The sequence below is a fragment of the Protopterus annectens genome, chromosome 1.part1, assembly GCF_019279795.1.
Source record: "Protopterus annectens isolate FY-2018-M chromosome 1.part1, PAN1.0, whole genome shotgun sequence".
In the NCBI taxonomy this organism is placed as follows: Eukaryota; Metazoa; Chordata; order Ceratodontiformes; family Protopteridae; genus Protopterus; species Protopterus annectens.
In genome coordinates this window covers 1,679,492,718-1,679,510,568 of record NC_056726.1, presented here as the reverse complement: position 1 = coordinate 1,679,510,568, position 17,851 = coordinate 1,679,492,718, and the positions used below count along the sequence as shown (strand labels likewise).

General features: G+C 39.6%; 1 protein-coding gene across 6 annotated transcripts in view; it reads left to right on the top strand.

The window, feature by feature from the left end:
* Window positions 1–2,660, top strand: part of LOC122811791 — a 188,738-nt gene extending 186,078 nt beyond the window's left edge. For all 6 annotated transcript variants that reach the window (XM_044083896.1, XM_044083868.1, XM_044083860.1 and 3 more), the window contains one exon: window positions 2,385–2,660. In XM_044083896.1, the coding sequence (XP_043939831.1) occupies window positions 2,385–2,615 (231 nt within the window). In that variant the 3' untranslated portion in view covers window positions 2,616–2,660. The remainder of the gene's footprint in view (window positions 1–2,384) is intronic.
* The last annotated feature ends 15,191 nt before the right edge of the window (window positions 2,661–17,851 follow it).

Sequence of the window (17,851 nt, the reverse complement as noted above, 5' to 3'; positions counted from 1 at the left end):
CTAAGAGGTTGAGAGGTATGAGTAGAAACCATGCCAGAGATGAACTTAATATTTTTTGCTTCCCACTTTTACAGCTTCATCATATAGAAGATTATTTTTTTTTACATTACATTACTTAAATGGTATATCAACATGTCTTTCTCGGTTGTGCAACTAGCAGACTTTGTTTGTATGCAGCTGTGTGACTGCAGCATGAAGTCATAGTGTGTATAAATAGCTGCATTGATTGCTACTTACTGATCTCCAGGAAGCTGTAGGATATCAGCTTCACAATATTTGAAGGGGTTTAAAGTACCAGAGGTTGGGGTGCCAGGTCTGCAAGAAGAAATTTTTAATTTATGATATTTTCAATGCATAAGCTGCCATGTTGTGGTACTGATAAACATGCCTCCTTTTTGAAGGGGGTTCTACAACATATAAAATTGTAACTTAAAAATATGCTGCAGTTTTTAGAAGTAATTAATGTTCCATTAAACCATTAGTGTAGTATTAAACTGAAATGCTCAGCATTCTAGTACCTTTGAAGGTACATCCATTTTTATCATCTTTTTTGGGAAACTCTCGTCTACCCTGAATGGCTCACTCTGCCAAATAGAGTAGAAAGTAATGAAAAATACCAAAGACTTGAGGGAATCTACTTACATCATAAGGCAGCTGTCTTTTATACTAAAGTATATGTTAAGAAAGTACTGCACATATCTTGTTGGAAGTTTATTTTTTCTATATTAATATTTTGTAACCACTGTCTGTCAAAACTCAGCCCTTCCATTATTATTCAGCCCATTCTTTCACCCATGGATGAAGGCAGATGCAGGAGAGCATCGTCCAGGCAGCCAGTGTTTTGGTTCCTCTCTTACAGATGGCTTTTTGCTGGCATGGCCCTAATCCCTGCTGCATTGTATGACTTGCATGCTTGTGCATAGCACTCAACTATTTAGATTTTTGTAGAATGTCCAGATTTTTGCCTCATATTTTTGGTGCGTTTCACATAAGATTTATGGTTTTCTGACAAATCACTAGTGAATGAAGTCACCGAATAATGACACATGTTTACGTTTCAGATTTTATATCCTTCAGAAAATGCATGCTAGCACACCCTGTTATTCTAGTAACTTTCTAACTTTATAAGCACAGTATTTAAAGTATGTTCCAATTTTTGAGCTTTTGTCCCCCATTATTTCAGGCTTTGTCCAGATTTCTTGCTCCAAGAAGTTGAGAGGTATGTAAGCTTGTGTGACAGCCTGCTATTTTTCCTCTGTGGGTGTGTATGTTCCCCCCTCACATGCCCTGGGATAGCTCCCTCACAGACGTGTCTTCTCTGAGCCACACACTTGTATCTAGAATATACACTGCATTCTGTCCACTTCTTCTGCAGTAGGTACTGGCATTGCAGTAGTGGGATGGACCACTTCCCTTCCTCCCACTGGGACAGGGTTTACTTTGTTTTCTGACTGCTATGTCTCCCAGCTCCTACAGCACCTGGGTCAGTAGTCAGTCTCGGGTGATGGGAGTCCTGCTAAGGGCTTCTTCTTTTTCCATCATGGAGCTAGACATATAGATTTACTTATTGTTGACTTTAATGGATGTAGTTCATGCTTTCTCAGTACAATCTATCTACTTTATCCTGTAACCAGCCAGAAGGGTTTTCTGAAAACCATTGTTATGTACCAGCAGATCACCACTCTGTGGAATCCCTAGGCTCCTTCAGGGAATCTCATTCAGCAGGTGAATTCATCCTGTACAGAAACCTTTGGATAAAAATGATCTACTCTGCTTCAGAGTTTTCATTAATAATGTCATAGGAGCTCTTCTAAATTGGGGGGGGGGGGGGGGTTGAACCATTTCCTCAGCTCTTTCTTATACCATTGTTTTTAGAGCACAGCTAATGTTCCCACCATAACTGGAAAACAGTAAAACGGCCCCTAGGTGAGGTACAACTTTACTTCCTACTCTGAGGATATGATTGGGAATCTCAGCTGTAAATGAAAGCATAATCAATGTACAAGTCTTAAAGCACTATTAAGGCATCCTGAAAGTGTGGTGTGGATTGTTGAACTTAAATGTGGCTTCTCAGGACTTGAGTAAAAATTTTATTTTATTTTTCTTTTAAGGGTTAAAAGCTACTTGGTCCAATTTTCACAAAAAAAAACAAAAAAAAGGGGGAAAATCCTGTGTTGGAATCAAATGATTAGTGGCAAGGTCTATAATTTGGTGCCTGAAAAGTGTTTAAGAAATATGTTTGAATCAGTGTATGCATTTGCTTTAAAAATATACTTTAATTTGGCTATTAGGGTGTAGGATTAGGATTGTGTATTTCTTATTGTTACAGTTGATAAGTCTTTCGATATTTGGATCTTACAAATATTCATTTTTTTCCTTTTCAGACTACAGTTTCTCAGGAACTGAATGTTATAATTAGACACAATCAGCACATGGAGTCTGCACACAATGAGACCAGGAATGTAAACTTTGAGGTCCCCCATAATCAACAAAAGGATGGCACAGACGGTGCCAACACCACAGCTACTACCTCAGATAGTTCAACTCCATTGAAGCAAATTATTTTTGGTTTTAAACGTTTTGGTGTTGCTGTTAAAAAACTTTTTAGCCGATGATTTAAAAATCCTTCTCGATTCAATAAAATCATACATGTAACCTAATTACAGGTACTGTGTTTTCAGTTTTGTGTATTTTGCCAGCTTCCAACACTGAACTGTGGAAATTTCAGTAACTCCTACGATAGTCTGCCTGAGAAATAACAGTACACAACATTTCTTAGTGTTTCTGATTTAAACATTGTCTACCAGGCTTGTACATTGTGTATCAAACTTCCTTTCTACTTCACCGTTGCCTGCTAAATCCCTTGAGTATAATTCATAAAGTACGCTACACTCTGTAACTTTGCCTTCAGTTTGGTACTCAGAAAACTTGCTGCGTATAGTTTGTTTGGTATATACAGTTTGTCTGATACATTATGTATAAGTTTGGTATGTACAGTTTGTCTGGTACATTATGTATAAGTTTGGTATAACTCTCCGATTAAGAAGACCAGGTATACTTTCTGTAAGTCTGGGTTTATGTTCTGTAAGTCTGGTATGTTATTGCAATTCTGATTAAACATAAGGTATTAAGTGACAGGATACCTACACAAAGAGCAAGATTCAGAAATGCATTCCATACTGTGAACTGAGCACAGTGTGGGGGAAATCTGTGTGATTCACAAACAAAATCACTCTTCATATTGTGTGCTCAGTGTAGGTTCCCCAGTTACTAAGTGAATCAAAGTTCACGTCACAGATTATCTACCTGCCAGATCTACATAGAAAATTCCCAACAAATACACATTAAAACAAACTATTATGCATCTCTAGAATAAATGCCACTGTTCTCTTCAGTTTCACATATCATCAAACTATTTTCTCTTCTTTCAGAATCCTGCATCCCAGAACCCATCTTCACCTATGTCTGAATAATTTTAATGGCATCTCTCAGCTACATTTATTATTTTGTGGCACTGCTCCTGCCCACCTCTGTACTTCTAATATAAAACTTATTATAGCCATATGTAACTGTCTTTGAACCTTCTTTACACCCAACCTCTTAACTGCAATATCAACATTTTCTACCCTACCTATTTTCCCTCACCTCAGTTTCCTTGAATTTCTAAGCACTAATCACATGATCTGTTCACTATCTGACAAGCCCACTAATACACCTCTTCACATGCTCAATGTGCCACATCTACTAAGGCATAGGTATGTTTTATATTGTAATAACTGCAAGAAAACTAAAACCACAGACTCACCACGAAAAAAATCACTTCTCTATTATTAAAAGTACAACTTTTATTAACGGTAAGCGCTTTCGTGTATCCGATAGATACGCTTCCTCATACCATGAATTAATGTAAAACTTCGCCTCCTTTTATACAAACAAGCAGCCATCATCAAAACGTTTGAATAATTAATTGATTAAAAATCATTCAATTACGTAATTCGCAACTTTAAAATCCTTTGTGACAGCGTTGCTTAAAATCCTTCACTGTTAAAACAGTCAAAAATACTGCATTTAATAACTTAATAAATAAGTATATATATATATATATATATATATATATATATATATATATATATATATATATGAACCATGTAATGTGCAAATATAAGCATCAATGAATGAATAGATATACGAATGAAAGGAAATGAAGATAAAATTAAATTAAATATGAGGCTTTCTAATGTATTAGCTGTATGAAGCTAAAATAAAACAAGCTAAAATAAACAATCCAAAGATATAAATGTGCATGTAATAACAATCTAAATGAATATGTATGAAAATATGTATCAATAATAAGTCATCAAATATAAAGCCTAGGTGCTAATACAGTATGAATAACAAAATTCATGGAAACAACATACCCCATATAAATAACAAAATTCATATAGGTAACAGAATCCATATGGATAATGCAAATGAGCATGCAGCACTCTATATATTTATTTAAAATATCGAAATATAGAATATGAAAATATTAACATTATTGTAAGAATTTATCTACGACATTTGAGATATGATCTAAGTGATACATAAGTGTTTAAACCAGGGGAATGATGTCTCCTGAGTTTAAAAATCCACTGCAGTTCTTTCTGTTCGAGATGGGACATGTAGTCACCACCTCTTGTGTTTTGTTTAATAATTTGCAGAACTCTAAAAGCAAATGAATGATCAGGATACAACTTAATATGCCTAGCTAAGGCATTCAACTCATTTTTGCATTTAATGTCGTACAAGTGATTGTATATCCTGTTCTTTAATTTTCTCGTAGTCAACCCTATATAAAAAACAGTACAAGATGTGCAAGTAGCTAAATAAATTAAGCCTGAAGTATCACAAGAGGCTTGAAACCTCGGAACGAAAGAGTAGTCCACCACTGGATGTTTAAAAACTTGATTTTTTGAAATATATTTACAATAATTGCAGCGGTTGCATGGGAAAGTGCCCATTTTCTCTATGTTAAACACTCTATCAGCATGAGTAACCCCTGAGTTAGCACATAGGAGCCTTTTTAGATTTTTATTGTTCCTAAAAGTGAACAAAGGAAAATTGCCCACTATTTTCTGCGTTTGCTCATCAGTTGTCAATGCATGCCAATTGTCAATGATAATTTTCTTTATATTACAGATATCATTGGTGTAAGTGGTTATAAACCTAACCTTGTCTCCTACATTATTCGAACACTGGGATGCAAATTTTTTACCTCGTAACCGGTGAGCATCAGTACAAACAGTAGCATGTGTATCTCCCAGAACCTGTGTTCTGAATTGTTTAACTATTGCCCCATCGTAACCTCTCTTTAAAAATATGGTTTCCATTCTATTTGCTTCGGCTAATAGATCTATATTGTTTCTACAGAGTTTGGATATCCTATTGAATTGACTTTTTACAATACCATGGAAAATGTGTCGTGGATGCATGCTGTCAAACCGCAATATTGTGTTTTTCCAGCATGTTTTCCTGTGTAGTTTTGATACAAGTCTGCCATCTTCAATAAAAAGACTGACATCCAAGAAATTTGTTGACTCATATGACATTTCTATGGTCAATTTGAGGAAACTAGTAGTAGCTCCTAACTGACACATAAACAAATTAAACTCATCTGGGGTTCCATCCCACACCACTAGGATGTCATCAACAAAACGCTTATATACAAGGACTTTGGTAAACCATTGATGTGTGAATACAAATTCCTTTTCCCATTGGTGCACAACCAAGTTCGCATACGTATTGGCGCAAGGGGTACCCATAGCTACCCCTGCTTTTTGTAGAAATAGGCTCTCACCATAGGAAAATACATTGTTAGATAGAACTATGTCAAGAAGTTGACAAATCAGAATCTGCTTATTACAATCAAATGATGGATATGTTAGAATAAGTTCCCTTATTGCTTCTATTCCCTTGTCATTGGGAATAGACGTAAACAAGCTTTGCACATCCATAGTGATCAATAGGTGATGTCCTTTTATTAACTCTGTTTCTAGGGAATCTAAATAATCAAGTAGCTGATAAGTATCTTTGAGAATACTAGGAATGTCATTAACTATTGGTCTCAAAGTATTTTCCAAAAAAACTGAAATATTTTCAGTTGCCCACTTTTCTCCCGCAACTATAGGTCGTAATGGGGGGGGGGGAAATATCCCTTTGTGCATCTTGGGAAGACCTTTGATAGCAGGGGTCTGTGGATATTCATTGTAATAACTGCCTCTACTTTCATATGAATGTAATTTAATTAACAAATGAATGTGTAATTCTTAAGCAAGCAGTAATGCCCAACAGGGTGTGTGTTACTGTGCAAATAATGCACACCCAAGTGTGCTCTGAGGCCTGACGCCACAGGCAAAGTGCCTCTACGAACACCCCTAGAAGGGCATAATTTACACAAGAACACATATCCTGGAGGGCAATATTGTGCTTAGAGAATGGGCTGTCTTTTAAATTGCTGTATATTTTTTTTACTGCATACATTTTTTTTTGTGTTTGTGATGTAAAATAGCTCCTCTACTTAATGTTTCAGACTCCCTGTACTGTATGTAATTGTTGAAGAAAGTCTTTCAGATCTAAAATATTAGTTATGTAAGTATTTAATTTACGTACACACACACACACACACACACACACACACACACACACACACACACACACACACACACAAAAAAAAAACACCCTGAGATGTCTCTGTGTGAACAGATGAATGGAAATAAAATGCCAAGCTTTGCAGCTGCACGCACATACACCTTTACTGTCCCATGTTTGTCTACTTCAGTCCCCCCCGTGAAGTCCGTGCACTGGCCCAGTAATCAAGGAGTCTCAATCCTCACCACTAACACCAGTGAGGGGTGTCCACATTGGGAAGCATAACAGATGCACGCACAGTAAAGTACAATTTCCCTTAAGAGCACACAGAGATCACAGTCAATCTGGGGCTGGTTTCTCCTTTTCTCTCCAGATCCCCAATAAAACTCTCCAATGACACTGCTATAGGGTACAGATCTCAGCCAAGTAGTCAAGACAAAACCTCCAGTGCCCTTTCTGTCCAACCAGTGCTTCGTGTCCCTGCCCAAGTAGCTGACACATGCACATTTTGAGTTTTGGTTTATATACAAACACACAGACGCTCCTGGGGAAGGCTGGCACAGGTTCTCCAGCTATGCCACCTCCTGCCAGGTTATAAGGTCATAATCACTGCCACCAACTACTCTTATCAGCTACTAAAATGGCCCTTACCAAAGGGTGTCCAATTTATACTGTGCAATATTATTATCCAAATAGTAAATGGAAGAACAGCAAGGCTTATTGGAGTGGTTTTGTACAGTATCACCAAATATATGCAAGTACTCTATAGCTTAAATTATCTCTACACAAAACAGCCACAGTTGAATGGTTTAACAATATTTAATAATAAAGACACAAGACAAATCATCTCAGTTCAACACAGTGCTAGTCAAGAGTTTGGAAATCACAGGAAAATGCTTAAAATAATATTGTAGAATAGTCTGACATAAATATAGAAAACAGCTAGACTAAATCTGACTAAATTCCTATCTAACTCTAAGAGCAATCACAGTTCTAAATAAACTTACATACAGAGCAAAGGCAGAGTATTGGTGAGTGAATGTTCTTCGGACAAAATCCAAAATGCTCTCTCTTTCTCTCTGAGATCCCTTAAATTGGTAATACATCACTGCTGACTCATTTTAGATTGCATAATTCTTCTCTGGTTCCCAAGCTAGCAGAAACTCAGAGTTTTAACATTTTTTGATCTTGCACCTGGCCAGGAAGCCATAACAATAAAATACATTATACATGTAAAACCTTGCAACTCTGGTCTCAAAACAAAAGAAGGAATTCCTTAGTCCAGACATTATGCCTCCGAGCTTTGAGATCAAACAGTCAAACAATGCTTGACTTATTAGCTTTCTTCCAACAGTGTGCACTGTGGTTACATTTTTGAAGTTCAACATTTAACGCAGTTTGCATACATTTAAGTGGACAAGCCTGTGGATTATATTCATATTTACAATGACATAGAATTATCTACAAACTTCTATCTAGCTAGGCTGGCAGCCTTCACATATCTTCACATAAACCCCCCTCCCCGGAGAACTCATGCTAGTTTTTCAAGTGACCCTTGAGAAACATTGCTTGAGAGGGTTAGGTCTATCTGAGTATACCTTACCCTATTCCCTGTCTTGAGAGCCCATCTGTGTTGGTGTTGCTAACCCCACTGCAGTGCAGCGCTGACATATATGCTTGCAACCCTAGGCTCCATCTTAGCAACTTGGCATTTTGATGGCTGGCTCGATGTAACCATGTTAAAGGATTGTGATCTGTAACTGCAGTGAAATTTCTTCCATACAGATAAGGCTGAAGTTTCTGCAGTACCCACACTATGGCTAGACATTCCTTTTCTACAGCTGCATATAATTCCTCCCTGGGTTGGAGCCTACTTTTGAGATAAACCATGGGGGCTATTTTCCCTCTGAAAAAAATCTGGCTAAGTACAGCCCCCAAACCATGGTTCAAAGTATCCACCTGCACAACAAATGGTTTGCTGTAATCTGGATTGGCTAACACAGGGGGTCCTCCCAAAGCTTCTTTAAGCTTCTGGAATGCCTGCTCACATGCTGTGGTCCACACTACCTTATCTGGCCTGTTTTTCCTTGTCAGGCCTGTGAGGGGAGCAGTTATGGTACTATAACTGGGGACGAACTTTCTGTAGTACGTTGCTGTTCATAAGAATGTCCTCATCTGCTTTTTGGTAACAGGTGCAGGCAGTGCCTGAATGGCTTCCACTTTGGCAGGTTCTGGCATGATCTTACCACTCCCCACTCCATGTCCCAGGTAGCAGACCTCTGCCATACCCACTGGACATTTTCTCGGCTTAATGGTCAACCCTACCCTCTGTAGTCTGCCCAGCATATCTCTGACATGCTGAAGGTGCTCTGGCCAGGAATGGCTGTAGATGGCAATATCATCTAGGTAAGCAAGGGCAAACCCTCCAACTCCTATTAGGATGTGATCTACCAGCCTCTGGAAAGTCGCTGGGGCATTCTTCATCCCAAAGGGCATCTTTGTGAACTCATACAAGCCAAAAGGAGTCACAAAGGCAGACCTCTCTCTAGCACTGTGAGTCAAGGGCACTTGCCAGTAACCCTTGATAAGATCAATGGTTGTAAGATACTTAGCCCCACCCAGATGCTCTAGGGCCTCATCTGTCCTAGGCATGGGGTAAGCATCTGACTCTGACTATTTATTTTCCTGACGCCCGCACAGGACCTGGTGCTGCCATCCTTCTTTGGCACCATCACCACTGGGGAGGCACACGGACTGTTGGACTCTTGAATCACCCCTAGTTCCAACATCTGTATCGCCTCCCTCAGAGTCTTTTTGACTCTCTCTCAGGCACCTTATAAGGGGCCTGCCTAATAGGCCTTTGGGGTCCTATATCTACCTGGTGCTGCACCAGGAGGATGATTGTCTCATGTTCATTGACAACCACCTACCACTTAAAGGGTCACTCTCTCCTTCCAAAAAATGGTTTCTTGCCTCTGAGTGAAGCCTCAGCATCCAGGTTGTAATCCCTCCCTCTTTGCAATGTTTCAATAATCTCACCAAATGGATCAACTTCATAATCCCAGAGCTGCTCATTTTTGTAGGGGTGGATGCACAGATCGTATGCACACCCACTTTGGAAACGTTGTTGCAGGGATCAATTAATTCCCTGTGGCATTTAAGTTCCGTTCCTGCCATAGCTCCTGTACTTCTCAATGTGCAGGAAAGTGTACAAGAAATCTGGACAAATACTAAAATTATTGGGTTTGGGAAGTTGGGGAAAATTTAAAAAGTTTTTCACGTAAAGTAAACTTAGAAAATTGATTGATTACCTGGAATTAAGTGCACATTTCCTAAAGGAGATAAAGTTTGAAACTAAAATGTATGTCATTATTTTTAGTAAAGTCAGAAAACCACCAGTTTTATGAAGAACAGACCTAAGGTATGAGGCAGAAATCTGAGCATTCAGTGAAAATCTAGGTAGCTGAGAAGAACTCGTACAACAAAGTCATTGATGGCTTTCTCCTTTGCAGGTTTGTTTAATTCAGTTAGGGACCAAGACAATTTCCTTTGGGGCAGTCCTACTCCTCTGTTTTTTTCAGGACTACCCACCTGTACTGGTGTGTGTGTGTATAATACATACATATGTATATATATATATATATATATATATATATCTATGGATCTAGGACTGTTGAACGAAATGTTCTGTTTGTGTCTTGCACCATGGCGCTCAGGTTGTGACTCAAAAGGGTCTGTCAGTCTCCCAATTACATAGTTATCAAGCTGAAATTAGTCAGTACACAAACAGATAGCTGAAGAAAGAAATAAGGGTGAAAATAAATGATTGCAAACTGAAGTTAAGTATAACTCATGGTACCTTGGAGAGTTCAGCGAACATCTATTTGTTGTTTCATTACATAATGAAATAAACAATTTTACCTGTTTGTTTACAGGTACCTTGTTATGTGTGTATATAGTTGGTACTCTTACAGGACATAAAACACATTAAGGAGGTATTCAGAAAGGAAAAATAGCACAGTGTATAAAGCTAAAATGTGCAGTAAGTGTTGCCATGTAGGGCATGTGCATTTCAGAGATATCTGTAGCACAGTCATGGTTGTATGACAATTGGTGTGGTCAGTAGTATATTTTAATGACCATATGATGACATTCAAATGAGGTGGCTTATAGAAATACATTCATCAATAAACTGATGTTTTTGTGTGCAGTTATAATGATTTATAGAGCATTCATTCAGAATATTACTGAATACAGACCATGTGTAGTACTGCTTGACATGCATAGTAAGTTTATTCAAGAAGTATAAGATTCCTTGGGATAGAAATCTGTTGTGCCAGCCATGTTCTATTTCTGTCTCTATAAAATATTACAGTATTTGTCGTGGGTGTTCATGGTAGTGTGCATTTTACATAACTGTAAAACGTCATGCAGGGTGGAATGTGCCATGTATCCTAATGATGGACAGCACTCTGTCAGATGAAGAATGGCTAACGGATCAAGAACTGCAGATATAAAAAATGCCATTTGAACCCTTAATATAAATATCACCACAAATAGTAGGCAACAGTAATGACTGTGAAAGAGTGTACAGCTCAGCAAACTCTGTGACCTCAGTGTACATATCATAATTTTGGCTTTAACACACATTTTACATGTTACACATTTGGTACCACAATACATCACAGGTAATGTCAGCATTCTTTAAAGTATTCAGTTGTATTTATTACTGCTTGGTAGTAACTTGATTAAAGTGTAGCTATCATTCTAAGTCTTTTGGATTAAGCACTTGGGCTTCAGACCAGTTGTTTTACATTAGGAAGGTTTGTGGCCTGCACTGTGGTGGCAGGACAGGCAGCTTACATACTTCTAAGTTGGGAACTGCTGATTGAGGGCTCATTGTCTGTTATTCTAAAAGTGTATTAGTTCTGGTTTAAGCACTTGGGCTTCAGGCCAGTTATTTTACATTAAGAAGGTTCGTGGTCTGCACTCTTGTGGGAGGAGAGGCTGGACTCTGCCCTTCTGAGCTGGGAATTTCTGGTTAAAGGCTTATAGTGCCTGCATATTTGAACTGTTTCTTACTGAAATTTGTACACCTTGTTTGCTGTAGCATAGACTAGATCCAGGCCTGCTGAATCTAGCTTTGTTTGTATGCTTGTTGTTTGTTTGCTTGTTATTTCCCTGAAACGCTAATTCCACCTAAAACGTGGCTTTTCAGTGCTTCTGTGGTTCCCTAGTGATGTCTGCATTGCTTACTGTACTTATTTCCTTGTTTCACTTGAAGAAAGTTACTGTTTGTCGTTTTTGCATGTAAGTTACCTGTAACACATTGCATTTAAGTTACCTGGCACTTGCTCACTAAGTCAGCACTAAAAAATTAAAAGCACTACACCCTCACAAACTCCTCTTGAGTACCTTGTTCCCCATTGGCCCTTTTTTTCAATTATAAAGGAATTCCCAATACTATTCTAGCATGTCCAAAGGTCAGTTGTCAATCTCCTCTCCGGTCCAGCTGGTGAATCTGGAAATCTTGAGGCAATGTTACAACTGCCTCATGTACACAAACAACCCTCTCCTCCTACCAACAAATTCCAACACATGTGAGAGATGCAACCATATAGCCAAACTGGAGGCTAAGCTCTCTCAACTCAGTACTGGCGTAACCAGTCAGGAGGAGAAGGAAACCACACTCACTACAATTCCAGTCTCACATAGACCTACCATGACAGCAAACCAAACACATAAACACACAAAAACATACTTGGAGGCTCTAAATAAAAATCTGCCTAAGCAGCAGAGACCTTCAAAGCAGACACCCAAGCAACCGCTACCCCAAAACAAAACACGTGCAACACATAGCTTACAAAGCCAGTGTGCCAAACAGTCACAGCCCTTAAGGCTAAACAACATACCTGATACACTTGTAATAGGTGACTCTATCGTCAGGCACACTGACGTCCCGCTCACCAGGCTGAACAAGGAGAAGGTCACGGTGAGCTGCCTGTCTGACGCTAGGATCCGCCACATAACACAAGCACTCAGGTCACTCCAAGGCAAGTACAAATATGACTCAGTCATTGTCCATGCTGTTGTGAATGACCTGAGATGTACCTCCCTGGACTACATGAAAAGAGACATAGAGGAGCTCTCTGAGCATGTAGCCCAGGCCAGTATGACCCTGACCTTGAGTAGCATCTTACCCTCACCAAGAATGATGCCACAATATGAAGACAAGATGATCAATTTCAACAATTGGCTTAAGTATTGGCGTCATTCAAAGGGGATCCAATGCCTGTCAGCCTGGGATGACATGCTCGACAAGCCATGATGCTTCGCTAGAGAAGGCATGCACCTGTCACCCCTAGGATTTTGGATATTGGCAAAGGCTCTTCCTACCCCCATAGTGCCTTTTTTAGGCAAGGCTCAAAAGACAAACCCACCTCCATAGGTATCACAAGGGATAAGAAACTAAGAGTAATGCTACTCAACGCCAGAAGTCTAAACCTCAAGATGCATGCACTCAAAACTCTCCTTAGCATGGAGAACATTGATATCTGTGCAGTAACAGAAACCTGGTTCATGGCTCCCAAGAGCACCCCAGCACTACCAGGTTATACCTCATACCATGCTTTTTGGCCCCAAAACTTGGACCGAACTACAAAAGGAGGGGGAGTATCAATATTCGTCGAAGATACCCACACCTTCAAGTTGGTGGCACAGCATGAAGCATCAGAGACTATCCATGTGCAACTAACAGTGGGTAAAACTGCCATCCAGTTTATAGCCTGCTACAGACCACCCTCCCAAACCCAGGAACCCCACTCGGCCTTCCTGAGAACACTGGAAAATATGAAGGTCTCTCCAAACACCATTGTATTGGGCAACTTCAACTACCCAAACATAGACTGGGAGCATTACTCTAGCTCCAACACCCTAGCCCAAAGGTTCCTAGAATTTATAAACTCAAATGCTATGGAACAACTTGTTACCACTCCCACAAGAGGGGAAAACATACTGGACCTGATCATCACCAACATGGGGACTCTATGCTCCAGACCAGAAGTGTATCCCTCACTGGTAAGAACAGACCATAAACTAATCTCACTGGATATTCACATCCCGACCCCAGCCCCTGCCCAGAAAACCACAGTGAAAATCTTCTCTAAATCAAATTTCACACTCCTCAAAACTGAGGTGGAATCCTTCAAAGCCCCCGGGCCTGTGGAAAATACAGCCCAGACCACAGAATCCTTTACAAACGCATTCTATGAACACCTTCAGGAATGCATGGATCATGCAATCCCAAATAAAACCAAGACCCAATCCTCTAAAGGCAGACGTCCTGTCTGGTGGACCCCAGCCATAAACAAACTATACACTAGAAGGAGGAAGCTACTACATGATAGAGCAAAATCCCAAAAAGGGAAGGCATCTCTGATCAGTATTAGCAAAAAACTATGGGCACTCATAGAATCGTCTAAGGCCAGCTTCGAGGGAAAAATTGCACAGGACACTAAGGATAATCACAAGGCTTTCTTTAGTTATGTTAGGAACCTGGGTGGGAATTCCCAGATATGCTCAGAATTAGTCCAAAATGACAAAAAATACACTGAACCCACAGACATTGCCAACATCCTAGCTGACAGGTTCAGCGTAAACTCCCCCCCCCACCATAAGGGTAAATATCTATCCCAGCAGAGTGCTGCCCCCCTGACATCTCAGATGCTCAGATATGAGCTGCCCTCTCCAAAGCAAAAAACACAGCATCAATGGGACCAGGCGGTGTCCCAGGCTGCGTCCTGCATGAACTCCAAGAAGAGCTAAACCCAAACATAAAACTACTGTTTAATCTCAGCCTTATTACAGAATATGTACCCAAAGAGTGGCATACAGCAACAGTGGTCCCTCTCCACAAAGGTGGTGCCTCAATGGATCCTGGAAACTATCGCCCCATAAGTCTGACTAGCTTGGTCTGCAAAGCTATGGAAAGGATCATCATGGACCTTATAAATAAAGATATTGGGGACCTACAGACACTGGATCCTACCCAGTTCAGCTTTGTTAAGGGCAGATCCTGCCTCTTAAACCTGGTCGATTTCTTTGAAACAGTCACTAAGGCCATTGACGAGGGGAAGGTGGTCCACACAGCCTACCTGGACCTCACAAAAGCCTTCGATACAATACCCCACTCGGGCATTATAGATAAGCTCACCAGCTTAAATATAAACCCCTATGTCACTAGATGGGTTGCAAACTGGCTCAAGGACAGAACCCACATGGTTAGAATTGCTGGAGCCATGTCAGACTTCAAACCAGTTACAAGTGGCGTCCCACAAGGCTCAGTCCTGGGACCTTTTTTGTTCGGTATATATTTTTCGGAGGTACAGGCCAACATGGAAGGACTGTGGCTGACCAAGTTCGCAGATGACTGCAAACTGGGCGCCATAATCGACTCTCCAGCCGACACAAGCATCCTTCAAAGGACCTCATAGAAACAGACAACTGGTGCCAGAGCCATGGCCTCAAGCTAAACGCCAAAATGTGTATAGTCATCCCCTTTGGCAAAAACAAAGTGCCCACAAATTACCACATAGGTGGTAATCCATTAAGTACAGAAGAAGTAATTAGGGACCTGGGGACCCAAGTTGATAGCCATCTCTCATTTGACAACCACGTGGCCAAAGTGGTTAGAAAAACATTTTATATAGCCCACCTAATCATGAAGGGATTCACATCTAGATCAGGTGAGGTCATCTTGCCTCTTTACTCATCCCTCATCAAGCCCATAATTGAGTACAATGCCCCTTTTGAGATGTACCTTACCAGACACCTGCAGCAACTGGAAAGACCCCAAAAGTACCCCGCCAAGAGGATCAAAGGGCTCAAACAGATGCCATATGCTGCCTGGTTAAAGAAACTTCAGCTCTACTCAGTGGCATACCGCCTGCTCAGAGGTGATCTGTGCCTGACGTATAAAGCCATGTCCAACCCGGAATTAATGGACATGCTGCACCTCAGAAAATCCAAATCCCATCGAGCTACGCGCTCGAGAGACTTGAACCTCAGCACTGAAATAAATAGGACATGCTGGAGGGACAGATTCATAACCCAGAGGCTCCCTTCACTCTGGAATAAAATCCCAGTCCAGGTTAGGCAGAGTACCTCATTGACTCTCTTCAAGAGGAATCTTGATGAGTGGATGGGCGATCGTAGTTTTACCCCGGGTATCACTTCTGTGTCACTGTTAGACAGAGGCACAGTATACTAACCTCGAAAAAGGGCATAGCAAAATTAATTTAAAATGGGTGGCGAAAGCCAAACACACTCTGGCTAGGCTTATAAATGCCCTAGGGCAGATAGCCTAGTATGAACCTATGAACCTATGTTCCAGGAGGTGATATATAAGACTGGTGCTTCCATTCACATGGAAGAGCACCAGGAAGGTTCCAGGTGATCAAACATACAGGAAGCTCCAGTCAACAAACAGTATTGTTGGAAGGTGCCATGTGTGTCTTACAGGTAATACCCAGTTTCTGCAAATAAGAGACAACAATGTTAGATGTGGTATAAGAGGTTATTTTTCAGCTATCTTTCATAAGAGTTGTACTTCCATCTTCCTGATTTCTTGATGTGCTCCCATGATGTCCTTGCTCACTGCCCATGAGAAACTGCTACTATGCTAAATGAGCATGGAATCTAACTGAGCATGGGGTATATGTTTGGTGTCCAAACTTCATCACTTCACTGTTTTCTCCAATACAGCCCTGACCTGAAACTGAGTAAGCAAGGTACCCTTCTCATGGCAGAAAACTACTCCTTCTTAAGTGCCAGTCTATGATGAAAACTGTGTGAGCAGGCTTCTGTGTTGCAGGCGCAGTGTTTGGCAATGTTGCAGGCATTGTACTACATTCCAGTCTGCGGCTCATGAGCCTGGAGCCAGCCACTGGTTCTTCACCTCCTGATCGGTCATAGGTCGATCCTATTTATCCTTAGAATACTCTGATTTTAACCAGCTAAATGCTCCATATATTTATTTACTTAAAACAGCTTTTCAACTTACTTTCGTACATACATAAATACATAAATAAACAGACACACACATTACATGTGAAATTGTGATTTCATTTCTTAAAAAAATAAGCAAGCAGACACACAGGTCTCATGTGAAGTCATGGTTTTATTTATTTTACTTTCTTGCAATGAATGACTTCTCTAGGCATACATTGCTATTTTTGATGTAATGGTTGTACAGAGAAACAGTGTAAATTGCAATGGAGAGCAAATGTGATATTTTGTTGCAAACAGACAATTTGCTGATCAGTCATGACATCTCAAGATGTCTGTAATATACACTCAGTTTAAAGAATACAATTACACCTAAAAATAAAACATAAATAAACCTGGAGGCATCCTTGGATATGCAACATAACCACTTAATTAAACAGCTTATTTATATTTATTTATATTTACACATTTTATATACATGTACATACATTCAAATATTTTAGACAAGGTCAATAATGCCCTTGCAAATATACCAGAACAGTCATTTCCATATAAGTGAAGAAGACATTCTTAAATTCTGAAGTAGTGCTTGCTTTAATAGAATTAGAAATTGTATCCATGTGTCAGCTACTTTTACAGAGAACAAGTTATTACATCTCTCTTCCTACATCATCCCCTACACAGATTGTCTGATTCTTTACTACTCTTTGATAACTCTAAGCATTCCTAGAGATAGTTGTCTCTAATTACTCTCTACTTAAGGTCTCCACTTAAATATCAATATGAGATGGAGTAAAAAGTTCAATATTTTAATCTTTTGTAATAGCTTAAACTTTCAGCTCTATGAATGCCCTTGGTATATTTCCTATGTGCTCTTTCATATAAACTTAAGCTAATTTTTTATAACAACATTTCTAAATTATTATTCCATACTCTAATTTGGGTTTAGTGTAACTTACAATCTATAATTTCTGATTTCCTAGACTTAATATAAATATTTTTTTACAGCCTGTAGATTTTAAAATGATCATTAACCAATTTGCCCATATGATCAGAAAAAAACCTAAAAACTGGATCTATCCATATACCCAGGTTCTTAAATGAATCCACATTTTAAATCACAGTGTGCTGTATTAAATACTCATCCTTCAATCTATCTCTTTCAAATGTCATAGGCTTTGCTGTTGATAAATGTATCAACATATTATTCTGCTGT